The sequence below is a fragment of the Crinia signifera genome, chromosome 5 (assembly GCF_055691185.1).
Source record: "Crinia signifera chromosome 5, ASM5569118v1, whole genome shotgun sequence".
NCBI classification, from domain to species: domain Eukaryota; kingdom Metazoa; phylum Chordata; class Amphibia; order Anura; family Myobatrachidae; genus Crinia; species Crinia signifera.
The window spans coordinates 156,803,621-156,822,825 of record NC_139221.1 but is presented as its reverse complement, the minus strand read 5'-3'; the positions used below and the strand labels follow the sequence as shown (position 1 = coordinate 156,822,825).

Below are 19,205 nucleotides of genomic sequence, written 5' to 3'. Positions count from 1 at the left end.
ATTTAATGAAGCACATCACATTACAGTAACTAGCAAGTCTTATTACCATGTATTGATGCAAGATCAGTCTTAGGGCCCCATACACTTGTGTGATGGGCATTACGGTGTTAGGGTGTGTTATATTGTATGCAGTGGGCATCATGTGTGGCCGTATGTGTAATTGACATTACGGCATGTGGCCTTATGTGTAATTGGAATTACAAAGTTTGCTAAAATGTGCAATGGGCATTACGGTGTGTGGTATAATGTTGGGCCGTGCCCACTTTTCACTGCGCAGGATCCTCACCTAAAAATTGGGGGGGGGGGGGGGGGGGGAAACATGCCCTTGCTCTGGGTGGCACCTAGCTACACCACTGGTGGTATTTGCCTGTTCTAACTTTGCGCTTGTACGCTGTATTGTTAGATTTATCGTCGATAAATTCTGACTAGGAATTATTGGATAGTTCCTACAGCAGATTTTCTTATTACCCTTTATTATTCCTTTTCTTTTCATCACTCGATCAAAATGATCAAGTTTACAAGCAGTCTCTGTATCTAGCCTTGTGTTGTTTCACACAAAATGAATGCATACTGGATTGTAAGCTTGCAGCAGGGCCCGCTAACCCCCAAGTCTGTCTGTTGTTACCCAGTTTGTTTTATCACTGTCTACTATTGTAAAGCGCAACGGAATCTGCTGCGCTATATAAATAAACTGTAAATAAATAAATATATAATGCATAAATAGTAATATATTTGCAATCTTTAAAGTAAGTATGCATTGCTAAATTTGCCAAACTTCCTTTTGCTGTTTAGTAGGTAGAGTCACACTTTCTACCAAGGTTTTATTCATACTATTGCAAGTCTTTGATTGTATTGCATTTCAGAGTCCATCGGAAACATTCCTGTGCAAGTTTTGAGATACAGCTGCAGTTTTGAGAACTAATCAACATTTTACTTACCTTTTATTTGTTCACCCATGTAGGTATCATGGCTGGTTCTAACCGTTCTGGTGACTTGAAGGATGCTCAGAAGTCTATACCATCTGGAACAATATTGGCCATTGCAACCACATCATTTATATGTATCTTTTTGTGTAGCCATTTGTTACATAGTGAACTGTGTGGCAGGTATTATTACACTTATGTGGAGAAGAGAAGAACACTTCCTATTTTTCCTAGCACTGGCAATAGAAATCCAATAGGGGTTTCGGGCCTGTTTCATTAGTTTCGCTGTTGGATTTTTGGGGTGAGATTTAATAGGATGAGAGATTCAGAAAGTGAGAGATTTGGTGAGAAATCTCCAATTTTTTTAAAGTGGCAATCATTTATACTTCAAAATCAAACTGGTTTTGCAGTGTAAATGATTGCCGCTTTAAAAAGACTGGAGATTTCTCACCAAATCTCTCACTTTCTGAATCTCTCATCCTATTAAATCTCACCCATGGTGTCTATTTTTTTAAAGGTAATATGTGGCATGCGTTGCATATTAAACCATTGCCACTTAGAGGGGTGTTCAGTCCCTGTCGATATTTTCGAAAAGTAAATAATATTAGCGTTTTTTGCTTACAATCGATTGAATTCACATTCAACCTATTCAACGGGGTACATTTAGTACGGTGGGAGTTTTACTGAAGATGGGTTATTGCCCATAGCAACCTATCAGATTCTATCTATTATCTTTTAGAAGGCACTTAATAAATTAGAAGTAGAATTTGATGGGTTGCCATGGGCAACATCCCATCTAAGTAAATTTAATCTAATGTTTTCTCTTTTACCGACTTTCATAAAAATTCCAAAAGTCGTAAAAGATGTGGATCGGCAAATCCATGTCTTTTTTAGGCAAAAACAGCTGCTAATTCGACAATTTAGCATCCGTTTCCGCCAATGCAGATTCATCTTTTCAAAGAGCCAAATCTGCAGCGGTGAGTCCTGGATGAAAACTGCGGGGATTGAATAGTGTCCTGGCTGGTATTTCTGACTATTGGAAATATTAGGTCCTTAGGGGGAAATTCAATATCCCGCCGCTTTTTCTGACGAGGGAAATAACGGCGGGGCCCTATTCAATAATATCTTTCCAGACAACATTGAACAGGGATTTCGGCAGAATGAGCCCGACTTTAGAAGCAGTCGGGCCATTCTGCTGTGGATTGTCAAGTTTACGGCCGCAGCTCAACGATCCCAACAGTCATGACCCAGGATTGAATACATCCTTCAGGCTTTAGCTACAATAAAAATTGGTGCAGACAGTTACTTACTCTTGAGTGTTAGAGGGCCCTTCAGCAATTGGTCTAAATTTCTATATACAGTATATAATTAAGTCTATCCACAAGTTATTGATGCCTCAATTGCCCTTCCAAGTTCGTCTTCAGCTTTAGTCCTGTCATTGTTAGTGTTATGTCATGACTGATTTGTGCCAGACTTTTTTCTAGGCAACTACATGTAGATCAATTTTCACAATGGTTTTGTTTCCAATATCTCTGCATAACACTATGGAAGGGTAAACATTGATACAGCTTTAACGGATCCACCCTGTAACCTCCCTGTGTGCTTGGGCAGTTTCTCTGGACTCATGAGCAGGGTCTTCTCTGAATAGAGGCCATAAGACGGTTGACGGAAGCTCCAGTCTGATTGCTAAATCATGGATGCAGCTAATTATTACCATGTGCATTTAAGATGCTTTGTGTAGGGAAGGGGGCATTGGAGGACCTTAGAAGGAATCCTGGCCCATTTTTTTTTATGTTTTTGTTCCCAATTTCCGCTATAGGAGAAGGGAAAGGCCAATTTTTTTTGTTGTTTTTTTTGTACCATCAGACATGTTTTTCTCCCCTCAATCTCCAGCACCTGAACTTAAGTTCAGGTGCTGGAGATTGAGGGGAGAAAAACATGTCTGATGGTACAAAAAAAAACCACAACAAAAATTGGCCTTTCCCTTCTCCTATAGCGGAAATTGGGAACAAAAACATAAAAAAAAATGGGCCAGGATTCCGACTGTTGGAATGTTCCGACAGTCGGAAACCCGCGATTGAATAACCCCCCCCCCCCCCTCATGTTGCACACTGAAGTGTACAGTGTGCAACATGAGCTGAAATCTATTATTAAGATACACTTTTACTGCCTAAACAAACTGTCGGGGAAGTGAACTTGTCCCAATGAAAGAGAATGTTGTGTTATTACATATTTTAGAATATTTTCTAGTTTTGTTCCTTGATTATGAAAGATCTCTCCTGCGTGGTACTGTTTGGTGCCTGCATCGAGGGAGCACTGTTACGTGACAAGTAAGTGCTTTTATATTGGAAAAACTCATTTTGGGACGTCTTATTTTGCACGTATCCAAATTCTTGGATAACATTGCACGCTCCTGCAGGTAGTTGTAGACACACAACCCCATTGTCTGTACATGTAGTCAAATTGTTGCTTATGTCGTTTTTGACTGTGTACAAGGGATAAATATACATTTTTCAATGAATAAAGATGGTCACTGTTAAAGCAAACCCTATATATATTTATTGCATGTCAAATCGTTGAGTGTGTATGCACTACATAATTCATTCTGGAGCTCCTGGGAGTTCAAAAGAAACAGTTAATGATATTGTTGACTGAGCATATTGCATAGTGTGCACTCAGCTTTAGAACAAGGTCTGTTCAGAAATGATTCTGCTGAATTTGAAAACCTGTATCTTCAAATAAAATTTTAGCCTCAATGCTAAAATTATTTTTGGGATTCCATACAATAGAAAAAAGTTTTGGGTTTGTTGGGCTCAAACCATGGTAAATTGGGGGAAACATATGAAATATGGTTAAATCGAAAACCTAATTTTGTGATTAGTACATCCCTATTTTAGAGAAGTGTTTTATGTTTGCTCAAGTAAACATTACTGACATTTCACTTATATCTATAATATATAAAATATTTTATTTATTTTTATTTAGAACTGAAAGTTCACAACTTTATGGAATTAAAATGGAAAAATTTTCCAAGGCTTAATTAATCCAAAAAATATTGAGCATGTTTCTGTGTGGCAATCATTCTAGTTATATGTACAAAATCCATATTGCTTTTCTGACCTGTCATTAAATACCATTCCATCATACATTTCAGTTTTATTTTAGTGGGGGGGTTTTAAGCACATATGTGCTTGATGACATCCAAACCTCTGATCATTATTGCATCTAATTTGGTGAGTTATTGTGGCTTCCGGTAAAACTGAATACAGACTTCTTAACCATTATCCTTACTATGTTTCAGATTTGGTGAAGCAGTCAGTGGCCAGCTTGTTATAGGTACATTGGCTTGGCCATCTCCTTGGGTAATTGTTATTGGATCTTTCTTCTCTACTTGTGGTGCTGGACTCCAGAGTTTGACAGGAGCTCCACGTTTGCTGCAGGCCATTGCAAGAGATGGAATAGTGCCTTTTCTTCAGGTACCATGGAACACTAATTTCATTTGTGCTTTTTCTTTGTTTTTTATTCAATGCCTTTAATAGTCACATGGCATGTTAGCTACTGATCTGGAGAAAGAGCAGTCAGTTGCTTTTTTACCTGTGAAGCTGGCATATGGTGCTTATACATGTCTGCAATGATTTGGGAGTACAGTGCTTGGTTATGAATTAACACCCACGCACCGCACTTCCACTGGGGAGCAAAGGATTCTACCCCACCTTTAGCCAACATAGTTAAGAAGCAGAGGGATCTGGGTGATAGTACAGTGTATCCTCAGAGCTAGTACTGTAACCTCCTGCAATCATATTCTGAGGAACAGAAAATTGTGGTTGGGGAAATATGAGGGCTGAAAAACAGGCAGTCTTATTACTTTTCAATGAAATCCCTTTTACACTTGACAAGCCGGGTCGCACCCAGGATTTTGTACCCAGGTGTGACCCGGCTTGCTCACCCTTTCCCACTCTTCTCCTGACCCGGCATAAAGCTGGGCGGGTGACATCATTGGGCGGCGGCCCTGGGAGATGAAGCATCTCCCAGCAGCGGCTTTACGTTGCAGTGCATTAACCTGGGTTACCTGTTTCCACGGCCGCTCCTGGATCCAACCCAGGAATCCCATGTTTTTGTATTTCCACTAGCAAAAAACCCAAGTCGATGCACATCCCGGCCATCGACCCGGGTTATTTTTGCTAGTGGAAAAGGAGTATTAGTTAGACATGGCAATGCTATGCTTATTATTGTGTAGCACATACATTGTATCTGATCCTGCAGTTCAACTGCCGTATTTGCCTTTATTTGGTCACAATGAGTAGAAGATCTTCATACATTTTGTAATGGTGTATGAGGAAGACGTGTCGTCTGAACATATTTCAGAGATCTCATTTATATCTCATCTCATTTGAATGAGTTATTGAGACAAATAAACTGAAAATTCATTGCATGTGGGTACCTACAAAATCTCACAGAAGAGCAGATGCAACAAGTTGAATCATGCAAGAACACTTCAAATGTCGTAGGGTATACCCGATTTTCCTTACTACATTCGTGACCTATGATGAATCATGGTTTGGTCATTATGATCTGGAATCTACAACAATAGTCTAGTGTATTGAAATACACAATTTTGCCTCCACCCAAAAATTTCACAGTGATTCCTTCATCGTGTAGTCTTGCTTCTGCTTTTCTTTGATACGCATGGCATCTTTCTCAGCTGCCATGGCGAAACATATAAAAGAAGACTATATCAGTCCAAACGCAGGTTTAGACACATTGTTTTTGTGCAGCTAATACATCAATCATTGTTTCATATATGCAATTGAACTACAGTGGTATGGTAGTAGTAAGATGTAGTAGAGATGTATTAGGTGTGTTTATCTTGTTTTTCCATATTATGGGGTGATTCAGAGATGGGCTCAGTTCACACAGCAGCTGCACCTTTGGACCACTAGGTTTGCGTACATCTCTGAATCGTGTCTGTGCCCATAAAGTATTCTAATATCCTGCCAGAAGAATCACTTATTTTACTAAAACAAAATATGCATTCTTATAGACTAAAATAAAGGTTTTCCTAGTGAAATTACTGGAGCAGAATGTTAACATTGATTAAGCCTTGAAAAAGGAAATACACTAGTCTTGCAGGCAAGGGATTCACTACCATAGTAGCATAAACCATCGGATGGGAGGCCTGTCTTGCCTGTTCTTCTTTTTAGTACAAATGTAGCTATGGGACCGACAAATGACTAGTTACACCCAGTGGCAGCTCCAGAGATGGCGCTGCAGCACAGTTCCAAATTCAAATAGAGGACAAACAACCACTGCCAGTGAGTTAGTTTGGAGCGACAGTTGGTGAGGCTCCCCAATTTGAATTTTCTACTGTGCTGCAGCCCTTCCTCTGGAGCCGCTACTGGTTACACCTCAGCTTAATGGAGTTTAGATAGCAGTCTTTCTTACATAACAACTAATACTGATATTTTTATTCTCTTATTGGTTCAGGTGTTTGGTCATGGAAAAGCCAATGGCGAACCGACGTGGGCTTTATTGCTGACAGCTGGCATATGTGAGATTGGTATTCTGATTGCATCTTTGGACAGTGTTGCACCGATTCTTTCAATGTAAGACCTACATTCTAAGTGGAATTCTCTACAGTTCAAGCTGCAAAAATGTGCTCATCTGTGTTTGTGTAAAATGTATACTTACATACCTATAATAGTAGTTAGCTGGTATGTGAACCTCATTATTTGTTACAATTGTCATGTTTAAAAAACAATTGGGTTCCTTATGTAGATTCATTCAAAATAAAGACAGTTTATATAGCTACAGCCTGCAGACTTTAGCCTGTTCCAGAAACCTGTTCTAGCTCATGATTTCAGCCTTCTCAGAGCTCACCACTGACTCTAAAAGCTATACCTGAGTCATGGTGGGTCTAGTGTTTCTTGCAGATGGTTAGCGCATTTTCACTTTGCCTACTGTAATGGGAGGAGCAGGGGATGGTCTAAGTAGCTTTAGCTTTTCAGTATCAGGTCACTAAATCAACATTTTTTAAAAGGTTGGGAGCCTTCAAACTGCTAAACTGCCAGAATGTGTTAGACAAGTTGATAAAGGACCCTTCATCACCCCACAACTATACCCTTTAGTCAATACCTCATATTCGTATAAGAACCTCCCACAACAGGTTCTGTTGTCTGTCTGTATCAGAATTATTGTCCCTGCACTTATTAACTTTTTCCAAAACTACAAGGTAGAGGGAAACCAGTAAGAGAAATGTTTGTGTAATGCTTAAATGGTTTCTCTGTTTAGTGTCTCCTCAAAACAATCTGATCATCTGTGTACCATTAGTGGGCAATCATTTCTGCTTTATATTATTGTCAAATGAGTACATGGGGGCTCCGATTTAATACATTTTGGAATGAATGCTGCTAGGAAACTTTATCCCAGATTTATCCCATTAAATGTAATTACCACAATTTATTCTGAAATATACATATACATGTACATGTATATCAATAAGAAAGCTCTGCATTGCCCTTTTCTAGGTGCAGTTTCTATGTTCTGGAGTCAGTCAGCCCCATGAAAAGGAAGTAGTTTTACATGATGTGTCGGCAGAGGTCATATCACCTACTGAAAGTCGAGAGGGTGGGAAATATACTCAAAGGATGCCTGTTTCCCTTTGATTATCCTTTTTGATATTGTCTCTAGAGAGTTTGGCTATGAAGTCTGTTTTAGTGAATGGGGCAAGGTTAATGGTGAGGAGGCTGAGGAAGTAGCACCCAGACTTCTGTTCACTAATTGTTTTAGTGAGGCTGTTTCTACAACAATTCACCAGGCTGCTGTAGGTACTGTGGGGTTAATGTATGAGAAGTGGAAAGAGTAGAGAATTTGCAAATAGAAATCAATCCACTTTAAGGTACCATGTATCAAGCCCATTCTATAAAATGATGAGGAGAAGGTGGTTGGTTGTTATAGGCATCTTCTCCACTATTTTCACTGCTTGATACATTAACCCCTCTAACATCCTTCAATATTTAGAGAAGTTTTGTTGGGAAATATTTAGAACCTTTGGATGTGTCCTTGTTTGGCTCCTAGACTGTATGTGGTAAGCACGAGTTTGTAGACTGAATAAAAATGAACACAATTTGAGAAAATGCATGCTTGTTGTAAAATAAACATTTAATCGACTGCAGAATGTCGCAATAGCACACATGTCAAAAGTATTGCTTTGTAGTGTGTTCTTGCCTATATTTTCATTCTTCCCTGACATCTATTAATTCTTATTGCTGTACATCTGCATTTAATGAACACTGTTGCTGATTTTTATTTTCTAGGTTTTTCCTAATGTGTTACATGTTTGTAAACTTGGCTTGTGCACTACAAACATTATTAAGAACTCCAAATTGGAGACCACGGTTTAAGTTTTATCACTGGTAAATATTACTATCTTACTTTCTATTCTTATATTATGCACTGGTTAAAAAATTTGCATATGTAAACTAATTTTCTTTCCCAGTCGATGATCTTTTGCCCCCCCTAACACACACACTTAACATGGCCAATAAAGTTCACTTACTATTTTAAAATGGCCTGTTCATGAATCAGATACTTCATTTGAGTCCCAGATTAAAAATGATGTAAATAATGTTGTCCCTTGTTACAGGATTGGACAACACTGCCACAAATCCGGTATTGTAAATCCTCTCTGGTTATAATTCAAATTCTAAATAATATTATATTCACTCTCCAAGGCTTTAATAGCTCATAAAATAACCTAAAGTAGGTAATTATGTGACACTGTGAAACCTGCTCCATTCCAAATGGGAGCAACCAAATTATGTGTATTGTAACTGTTTGTAATGTTCATTCTAGCACCCTGCACCTTCCTGTGGTGCTTCTAGCACAGGTCTGGTCTTCATATCCGTGTTGAAATACAGACCACACTCGACTAGAGGCAACACAGCAGAGAGCGACACCCCAGACATGGAAGAGGAACAGCATGGGTTTTGGTAGATGCGGAGTGCTAGAATGAACACTGCTTAACAGTTGGGTGTAAACTAGCTTGTTTACAGAGCCTGATTGAGATCTGTTTGCTCATCTGCAAAATTGCAGATAACTGCAAGTAGATAGCCCCTGCCCGGACAGAAAGAGAACCCACCCCATGCAAATCTGTGACCTATCTCTCCCCACCTGCAAATCTATACGCAATTCACAAGTGATCAAAAGATTTTTCCGGTCTGTAAAAATGTGAGTAAGTCTGATTGTTCCAGTCATCTGCGGCGGAGACTATGCTGATTGAGGCTGGCGCTGACATCACAGGCCCTCCCTTAAAATGCCTGGGCAAGCCTGCATGTTTTTGGGCACTCCCTGAAAATGGCCAGTTGCCACCCCCAAACACTGGCTTCCTTCAGTCAAACTCCGGCTACATTGCATTTAAGATCCATGCGCAATTTCTTTCACTATTCACCCTCGCATGGTAGTGCTATGATCCGTACTTAAGTGCAGTCTTTGATAATCACTCAATCTGTGAATTCGCTGATCATCTGTCATCAGACCCACAGTGAGGGAAAATTATACTTTATCTGGTAATACAGCATATAGGCCCCCATATTATTAAATAAAAAAATCCAAAACACATAATTATTTCAGAAATGCTGACATATGGAATTCAAAACAAAATCCTTTCATTTTGGAATACAAAATCTGTGACCTGTTTGACCTGCATTTAGCTGGTGTACCTGCCTGATTAAATAACTTCGATATACACCTAAAGATGTATCTGTTCAGTCTGTATGGTGAGCACAAAATGCTGGTAATGTATAGGAATAAATGAAAATCAACCATTTACTCCTCCTTTTACTAATCTTCCTTTACTAATACCACTTTTACACCACAAATGCCGGGTCGCACCCGGGTTTTTGGACCCGGATGCGGCCCAGCAGTTGTTCCCTTTTAAACCGGCATTATCCTGGGTGGGCTACGCCGGTGAATTCGGCCTTGAGCCGGCGCTCAGAGGTGACATCATCTCCAAGCGCCAGCAAACCCGCTGCCTGACACCCCCGCAATGCCGACCGACATGCTGGGGGCAAGACCAGCACCCAGGTAAGCTGCTGGGCTGCCCCCAGCCTCCGTACACCCCCAGCCTCCGTGCATGAGTACAGCAGACAGCAGCGAAGTCTGTACGCAGCCCCTGCCCAACCTCCGGACTGACCTCAGGGCGCTGCGGTACGGAAGATGGGGCTGCCTGATTGGAGGAAATGGGTCCCTGGGTTGGATGACCCGGGTTACCCATTTACACTGCCCCTGACTCCGGGGAAGCCCCATTTCTGACCCTGAACATTTGCCGGGTCGGACACTGGGTAACAGGACCTGGGTTATTTTTATTCCTTTACTTCAAGCCCCGGCCCGGACTGGAGCAGCAAAACTCCGGGTCAAGGCTCTGGTGTAAAAGTGGTACAATCCTCCTCTACTAATAATGGAGTAGATTTATTAAGCTGTAAAAAGATGTATTAAGCTGTAAAAAGAGATAAATGCAAGGGTGATAAAGAGTTCTAAACACCCAGCAATTCAGCCCCCAACTTTTATCCAATAGGCTGTTGTTGTCGGTTGAAAGTAATAACTCAAGCGACCAGGTTCTAGGATACAATGTGTTAAATATGGAGACTGACACAGGACATTTCAAAACAAAGATAAACATTTATTTAAGCTACAATAATAAAAACATGCAAATAAGTAACAAGTTAATACTCAGCTTTTATCTCAGATGTTTTAAGATCTGTCCCGGATGGTTGTCATCAGTAGTTTAAAGAAATAAAAGTCCAGTCGTCCTCAGGGTCCCTCTTTAAGTAACTCTACTGAGTTCTTACACTGAGGTGATTTAGAAATCTATGTCCGCTGCAGACAGACCTAGCTTCAGGAACTTCTGCCATGTATAAGTCTCTAGCCTTTATACCCATCCTGCAGCAAATATCCTAGTATTGTAAGATATTGCTTACTGGATGTAGCAGTCTGTTCACATGATATAAATTATCCCAAAAATGACACGATTCCCGTTCACATAGTTATTGGACACAATAGCCCATACAGCTTACTAGACAGTTTCCATCAGACATACTGATAGCAGGAACATATATTACTTACTGTCAGCTTGCCTAAACACTGGCTACACTTCCCACTCCCTATATCTTCCACACCAGGTCAAGGTGTAAAAGACAGCTGGCACTTAGAATGGAACTATATTTCTAACTAGTGCCTATATGTCTGTAAAAGCACTAATCCTAATAAAAAGTACATATATATAGCAATGAAGTTATACAGATACAAAATGGAGGTTATACATAACAAAATGGCGTCCAAAAAGTTGTTAAAAATATCACCCTATACAATCCACCCTTACTTTTTATGAGATGGTGGTTTACAGTTCACTAACAGGGGCTTGCTACTTGGTAACAAACCATTTATATACATTTTTTTCTCAAATTCAGTCATAGTCAATGGTACCTCTACCCAGTTTATGGTATTGTTAGCAACCGAGGCATGAGTACCATAGTCCTTAATCTGCAATTGTTCTGCAGCTCTATAATTGTACAAAGGAGTTAGACCATGACTCCAATAGACCTTTTCTTGACTCAATATCATTCTTGTAGAGGTCTGTAGGATGGAAAATCCACATCAGGAGAATTGTCTTGACTGTCAGGATAATGATACCCATGATGCTTGCCCACAAAGCCTTGTTTGAGCTGTGCCCAAATAATCTGTTGTACGCCATCATGTTGATCTGGGGTACAGCCTGTGAGAAGATAAATAGACAGGAATCGGTATCATTTTCAAACAACATATTACACATCTGTCCTAATGCAGCTTTGATAATTTCTCCTGTCAATTTCTGTGCTACATACACAATGTTTAACATAATCAACTTAGAGCCTATAGCCTCACTTTGTGTCAGTTCATGTGGGATGTTCCCCTCTACTGCCCTCTCATTCAAACAATACACAGCTTCCTGAAGGACTTCATCCCCACCCTTTCTCTTATGCGTGGACATTCTTTCCTGGTCCTTCAGGAGCTCATTCATATATTCACTCAACATGGCAGCTTGCTGATAATGGGGAATGTGGCATAACCAGGACACCCCCAACACAGCCACCCAGTCTTTGACTGTCTTGTCTATGAAGTGTGTGTCATCATCAGACTGGATGTCTTTGGGTGTCTCATATAGCGACTGTAAGTCTCTTGACATTTTGATTGGAACTTGTTTGTCCACACTTGCGAAGAGACATGCTTCAGCACCACTCATATCATAAGTCTGCTCCTTGTGGTTATTCTGCAGTTGATGAGTTTCACAATTCACTTTTTCTCTGGCCATACGTTGTGACATTGGGACACTTTTTCTTTCTTCTCCCAAATGGTATAGTTTTCTTTTCTCTTGTGGGGTAACCTTTACTGTTCCAACTTGCACCAGGGCATCTTCAATTTCATTGCCTTCTAGTCCATTGTGGGTAGTAATGTGTTCCATGGACACAGACCATTGATGACACTGGTTCTTCCAACTTTCATTCCACAGCTTGGTTTCTCCCCAGATGTCCTTGTCATGCACCTTCCAATCGTGCTGGTGCCAGGTGTAAATGGTGATGGGAGGTCCTTTAATTTCTTCCAGCAGCATGACTACAGCATGTAGTTCTGCATACTGACTTGTTCCTTCTTCACCACTCCCATGTATCAGTTCTTGGATGCTTCTTGTGGAGACCACTGTTGCTGACCTGTTTGAGAAACTTGCATACTTCTTTTCTTCTTTGGTCCATTGGGTATATAGTTCTGTGATCTGAAATTGACCTCCGTTGTTTTGTAGTGGAGGCAACTCGGTCTCTGTACTTTCACAGGTCATCATTCTAGTAATGCAGCAGGTCACTGGAACAGGCTCTTGGCTGGACACTCCACCTCTTTCTGACCGATACCACTGCCACTTCTGCAGCGTCTGCTTCTGGACCAAGGCTGTGTATGCACCTAGGCCCTCTTGTCTCACCCATCCTTTCACAGGTGTTTTTCCAGCGACATATTGTTGCTTGGTGACATTTGTCACATGTTGAAATGCAGTATATGCTGCTAGCAAAGTCTTTGCCAAAAGTAAGTTTACTGTCTGTGAGCATGGTAACTGCTGAGCCCAAAGTCCAATAAAAACATGCTCAGTTACTGTCATGTCCATAAAGAAATGCTGATCTCCCTGGATGGAGCCCAGAGCATTATGCTCCTGGATATCTTGCTTTGCAGCTTGAACTGTATCTTTCTGTTCAGCTGTCCACACAAATGTATCTTTCTTTCTGGTAACACTTTTGTAGATAGGCCAAAGAATCAATCCCAGATGCAGTACAAATGATCTCCAATATCCAAGAGTGCCTAACACTTGCTGTGCTTCTTTGGCTGTTGTTAGAGTCTTTAGCTTGGATACTGCTTCCAACGCAGGCTGCGGTATTGTCCTTTTAGGCCCAGTCCAAATCATTACCAGAAACTTCACACTTTGAGCAGGGCCTTTCACCTTGTCTTTGTTTATAGCCCACCCTCGGTTCTCCATATGTTGTACCAAGGTGTGTAAATCTTCTCCAACTTGTTCAGCAGTAGGCCCAGATGGCATGATGTCATCGATGTAGTGATAAAGAGTGCATGGTAACTGGGGAATAATTGTGTCCAGATCCCTGGACACCAATCCATGACAGTTACACGGACTGTGCTTGTAACCCTGAGGCAGAATGGTGGGAGCCAGCTGACGACCATCCCAGGTAAAAGCAAATTGATCCTGACACTCTGGGATAACCACTTCTGTGGTTTGTAGTATTTCTTCATGACCACTATGGGTGCAATACTGCTTCAGGCATACAGGTTGGGCTGCTGGGGGTATGTACACAGGTTGCCATTTAGCATTCCCCCTAACTGTCAGATTTACTGCAGAGGTTGTGAAGGCTTTTACAGAGCTACCAGACATATAAGTGCTGGACAGGCTGTCTATGGACTGCCCCTTCAGTATGTCCATTCCAATTATTTTGTCTAGTAACTCAAAGACCAACAGTTGGGACTCTGGGCATTGCCCAGTCCACATTCTGCAGTAACTCTGGGCCGTCCACGGCTTGGTATAACCTTCTACTGCTACCCAGCTGGTTGTGTCATGATGTGACTGTAACAATGATGATTCTACATTATCATTCACCAAAGTTGTGGATGATATATCTGTGCTTTTCTCTTCATCTTGTCCTGTGTCTCTAGTAACACAGATCTCATACTTAATTACTTCCCTGGGAGAGTGGGCTATCAGTGACCCCCCTCCCTGTGAGAGAATAAAGTTTGTCTTCTTCCAGGGGGTGGTGAGTGCTTGTGTATTCCCACCCTTGGCTGACTCCCCTTCTCCCCATCCTGTGTCCCAGTGGGCTACCTTTGCTTTCTCATAGGGTGAGGGGCATGGAGCAGGTGGGGCATACTGCCTGGCTGATTCACCCACTTCCTGATCAGTGTCATTTCTATCTATGTGCTCAGACGAAGCTGTCTGTGAATCAAAATGCATTTGTTTCCCAGGTGTTTCATAATGGACAGGGTCAATGCCTGGTTTTTGTGTAACCTGTCCCTGATATGTTCCATTACCACCCTCCTGTTCACCTAAAGCTGCCAGTTCCACACATTTACACACATGTAACAATCTATTTGATTCTGCTTGAGTGAACAGTGGTATCTTGTATACAGGTACCCCAGGTGGTAAATTTTCCACTACATAACTGGTCATGCATGATGCTATTTGTGTCATATCAGTAGCTCTCTGCACCAATTTCAACTGTGGATCAATATTTTGTTCACAAAACTTTACACAATCACACTCAACCTCTTCTATAGTCTGCATCTTACTCTCAGGTATGTCATTAACAGCGTGAAAAGAATTATCATGACTACATTCCTCTGACTTGTAATCGTCACAGCAAATCTCTGCCTGTGAGATTTCAAATTCAACTTCAAACACTTCCTCCTGTCTACTGCATGCAGATAAACCATGACACATCTCCCCGGTCTCCTCAATGTACTGAGACCCATTATTTAATGTATTCTCATAATGCAATCCTGCTTGCTGTATAATTGAAACATGCGCTTCAACAGGTTGAAATTCAGTTTCTCTTAGTGTATTTACACTCTCAATTTGCCTCTGTGAAGTCTCAGGACTAAACTTATTTCCCACACAAAAAACATTTTCTATTGTGTGTGTATCAAGTTCTTTCTCTTTCAGTGGATGTAGCCACATCCTACTGTCTGTGTTTCCTAAATCAACTTGCTCATTACAAATACCTCTATTGGATATGTAAACAATAATATTTCTCTGCTTCAATGTTAACTGTTCACAATCCTCTGTGTCAGCAATTTGCTGACATGTAGTTACATTGTCTGATCGATATGATGCATCAACACAAGTCTGACCATTTGCAATACATTCACATACAAATTCAACATAATTTTCAAATATCTCATAAGTTTGTATCTCACACTCACAGCTGCAGCTCGGTAAGGGGGGACCAGCCACACCTTCCTGTCTGCAGCATGTTACAACTTCACAAGACTTATCAGAATCTGACTTTTCCTCAAAACTTCCTAAAGTGAGACTATCTGACAGAACTACTTTATGTTTATTTTTCCCAACAGTACACATTTCATCAAAAAGCATTTCCTCTGATGATACATTATTTTGTTTCTCACTCTGTTCATTTACATAAAACTTTAAACTTTCATTTTGCTCTCTAAGCATGTCACATTCAATTTTCACATCCTCAAACTGGTTAACAGATTGAATGGTAAAATTCTTAATTTCACTGACAATTTTCCCAGAATCACAACTAACATCAATTCTTTGCATAGCATCAATTGGATTCTTAACTTGCAAAGGCTGAATGTCTTTACAACACCCATCCATCAATGGTTGCCACCGGCCGGGTCTCGCAAACCATGATGGATGCTTGGAGTTCTTCTCAGAAGCTGCTCCCCTGAACCATTTTTTAAACAAACTCATTTTAATTTACAGTCTTAATTTAACCCTTTGTATCCTGCCGACTACGCCAAATGTTGTCGGTTGAAAGTAATAACTCAAGCGACCAGGTTCTAGGATACAATGTGTTAAATATGGAGACTGACACAGGACATTTCAAAACAAAGATAAACATTTATTTAAGCTACAATAATAAAAACATGCAAATAAGTAACAAGTTAATACTCAGCTTTTATCTCAGATGTTTTAAGATCTGTCCCGGATGGTTGTCATCAGTAGTTTAAAGAAATAAAAGTCCAGTCGTCCTCAGGGTCCCTCTTTAAGTAACTCTACTGAGTTCTTACACTGAGGTGATTTAGAAATCTATGTCCGCTGCAGACAGACCTAGCTTCAGGAACTTCTGCCATGTATAAGTCTCTAGCCTTTATACCCATCCTGCAGCAAATATCCTAGTATTGTAAGATATTGCTTACTGGATGTAGCAGTCTGTTCACATGATATAAATTATCCCAAAAATGACACGATTCCCGTTCACATAGTTATTGGACACAATAGCCCATACAGCTTACTAGACAGTTTCCATCAGACATACTGATAGCAGGAACATATATTACTTACTGTCAGCTTGCCTAAACACTGGCTACACTTCCCACTCCCTATATCTTCCACACCAGGTCAAGGTGTAAAAGACAGCTGGCACTTAGAATGGAACTATATTTCTAACTAGTGCCTATATGTCTGTAAAAGCACTAATCCTAATAAAAAGTACATATATATAGCAATGAAGTTATACAGATACAAAATGGAGGTTATACATAACAAAATGGCGTCCAAAAAGTTGTTAAAAATATCACCCTATACAGCTGTGTTTAAAAAATGGCACTTAGGAGCTGATTGGCTGGACTTTTATCACTCTTTATCAACCTCGTGTTTATCTCTTAGACTTAATAATATGCCCTATTATTTCTTATCCCCCCTCCCATTGACCTATCCATGCCCCTCTTCTTCCACCATTTGAGGTACAGTGACAATCTATGTTGTGTGTTTGCAGTTTGTTATGCTCACTTCTTTCATTTATAATTTAAAGTGTTGGATTCAGTTTGTGAGTTATTTCTGTCTCCATAATTTTGATCTGTATCCGATTTCTGTTCAATAAGAAGTTTTAAAAAAGTAATCTAGCAGCTATTGACCTCAAAGGGATAAGCAAATATAAATTTCAGCTCTATAAATTAACAGCCCTTTTATGTGTGCATCACCAATACAGGAAACAGTTGACCAAATAGAAAATCTATTGCAGAAAATTGTCTAACTTATATTTTATCCAACTGAGGAGAGGGGTTAACAAAAAAATATTTTGCTTTTGTATACACAATTATATACATAAAAATATACAATAATGAAATATTAAAATATATAGTGTCATAGTGTCCCATTTATTATTAACCTCTGTACAGAATTTTCTAAAGAGGAGGGAGACCAGCACAGGAAACACATTTTGCTCAAGTGCAATGTGCATTTCATTAAAAAAATTCAGCTCATACAATAAGCAGCATGGCTGGACATTGCAATGCCCACATCCTTCAGGCAATAAAAATAGTTAATACATTATGGCAGTGGTTCCCAAATTGTGTTCCGTGGCACCCTGGAGTTGGTGGCCCAGGACCATTATATTATTTATGGTGAATGAAATATGTAAAACCGGTACTTATGGATTCCAATAATATATGTGGACAAATATAAGGAATCCTGCCCATCACTGCATAACAACCAAAGGGTGACATATAAACACAATTCACTATACTTTGTTTTTTCTGAATTTCACAATATAAAAAACTTGGCCATGGGGGCGTTAAAAAATTCTGATACTCTAAGGTGCGTGATTCAACAAAGGTTGGGAACCGCTGCATTATGGCATAGGGTTCATCTGAATGTATATTAGTGCAATGTATATTATAATTTATTTATTAACTCCTACCACAGGCTGTAGACATTCCAGCATTTCGCCTGTCCTGACACTGAGTATGATTGTTTAACTTTATTTTAATTTATGTTAACATCAGCACTTTGCGTACTTAAATAAGCGAATACAATTTGTGTTTGTTTTCCAGGACACTCTCCTTTGTGGGAATGAGTTTATGCCTCGCTTTGATGTTTATTTGTTCCTGGTATTATGCATTAATTGCTATGCTTATAGCAGGATGTATCTATAAGTACATTGAATATAGAGGGTGAGTCATTAGGAACAACTACTGTATATAGAGTGCTAAACAGACCATGTCTATTTACAGTCAAACTGATTACCGGCTAATGTGTTTTTGTTTGCACATTAATACCTACAGTATGTTGTCACAGCATTGAGTGGAAATTAAAATTGTATTATTGCGATCATAAAGCATACTAGCAACAGCGATCTATTTGTTGCTTATTGTTTAGTAGACCACAAGTATGTGGTGGATTTGGTTGTTTACATGGGGATAGGGGTGAGATAACATAGGTAAACACAAACTGAATAGTAATACTGGGAGAAAAGTGCCACAAATTGTGCGCATTGGTTACTGGGAAGGTTCTATGTGACTGGTAAGTTGTGCTGGTCACACCTTCAGCCCCATACATCCATTATCAAGTCACCAGCCACAAGAGAGACACTAAATGTATAACTCCTATAGGGACAAAATTTGTATACACACATATAAAAATGCATTTTTCTCTGCATAATTGTTTTCTGAATCATTCATTAGTCCTTGTTGAGATTTTTGTTTTGTCTATATTCTATAATAATAATTTTACCATTTTTTAAATTGTTTATTTAGAGCTGAAAAAGAATGGGGTGATGGAATAAGAGGATTGTCATTAAATGCAGCTCGCTATGCTTTGCTTCGGGTTGAACATGGTGCAACACATACTAAAAACTGGAGGTAGGTTTCTCTGTCATTCTGCTACAAGTGATGTTATGGTAGCCAGGTCCTTCCACTAACATAAACTCACCACTTCTGTGCCTGATTATAGAAAATAATTATGGGGGTGTGAAGCGCATGGGAGGGCTCCCCCTGAGCTGAGGAGATGTGATCAAATCTGTGAGCGAGATGGGGCTACATGCTCATTGTGAATATTTATTATTTTATTTATTAACAATTTCTAATATAGCGCACACATATTCCGCAGCATCCATCCCTGCCCCAGTGGAGCCTACACTCTATATTTCCTACCACAAGTATACCAGAGTTGTCTAACTTCCCTGAATGTCCGGGAGGCTCTCCAAAATTGGGTCCCCCTCCCGTCCCCCCAGAAAGGTGGGC

General features: G+C 40.0%; 1 protein-coding gene across 4 annotated transcripts in view; it reads left to right on the top strand.

The window, feature by feature from the left end:
- SLC12A7 (solute carrier family 12 member 7) overlaps window positions 1-19,205 on the top strand; it is a 267,868-nt gene that overhangs the window by 212,377 nt on the left and 36,286 nt on the right. For all 4 annotated transcript variants that reach the window (XM_083188158.1, XM_083188159.1, XM_083188162.1 and 1 more), the window contains exons 10-16: window positions 962-1,060; window positions 3,196-3,253; window positions 4,225-4,399; window positions 6,408-6,526; window positions 8,237-8,335; window positions 18,018-18,137; window positions 18,720-18,824. In XM_083188158.1, coding sequence (XP_083044284.1) covers window positions 962-1,060; window positions 3,196-3,253; window positions 4,225-4,399; window positions 6,408-6,526; window positions 8,237-8,335; window positions 18,018-18,137; window positions 18,720-18,824 — 775 coding nt within the window. The remainder of the gene's footprint in view (window positions 1-961; window positions 1,061-3,195; window positions 3,254-4,224; window positions 4,400-6,407; window positions 6,527-8,236; window positions 8,336-18,017; window positions 18,138-18,719; window positions 18,825-19,205) is intronic.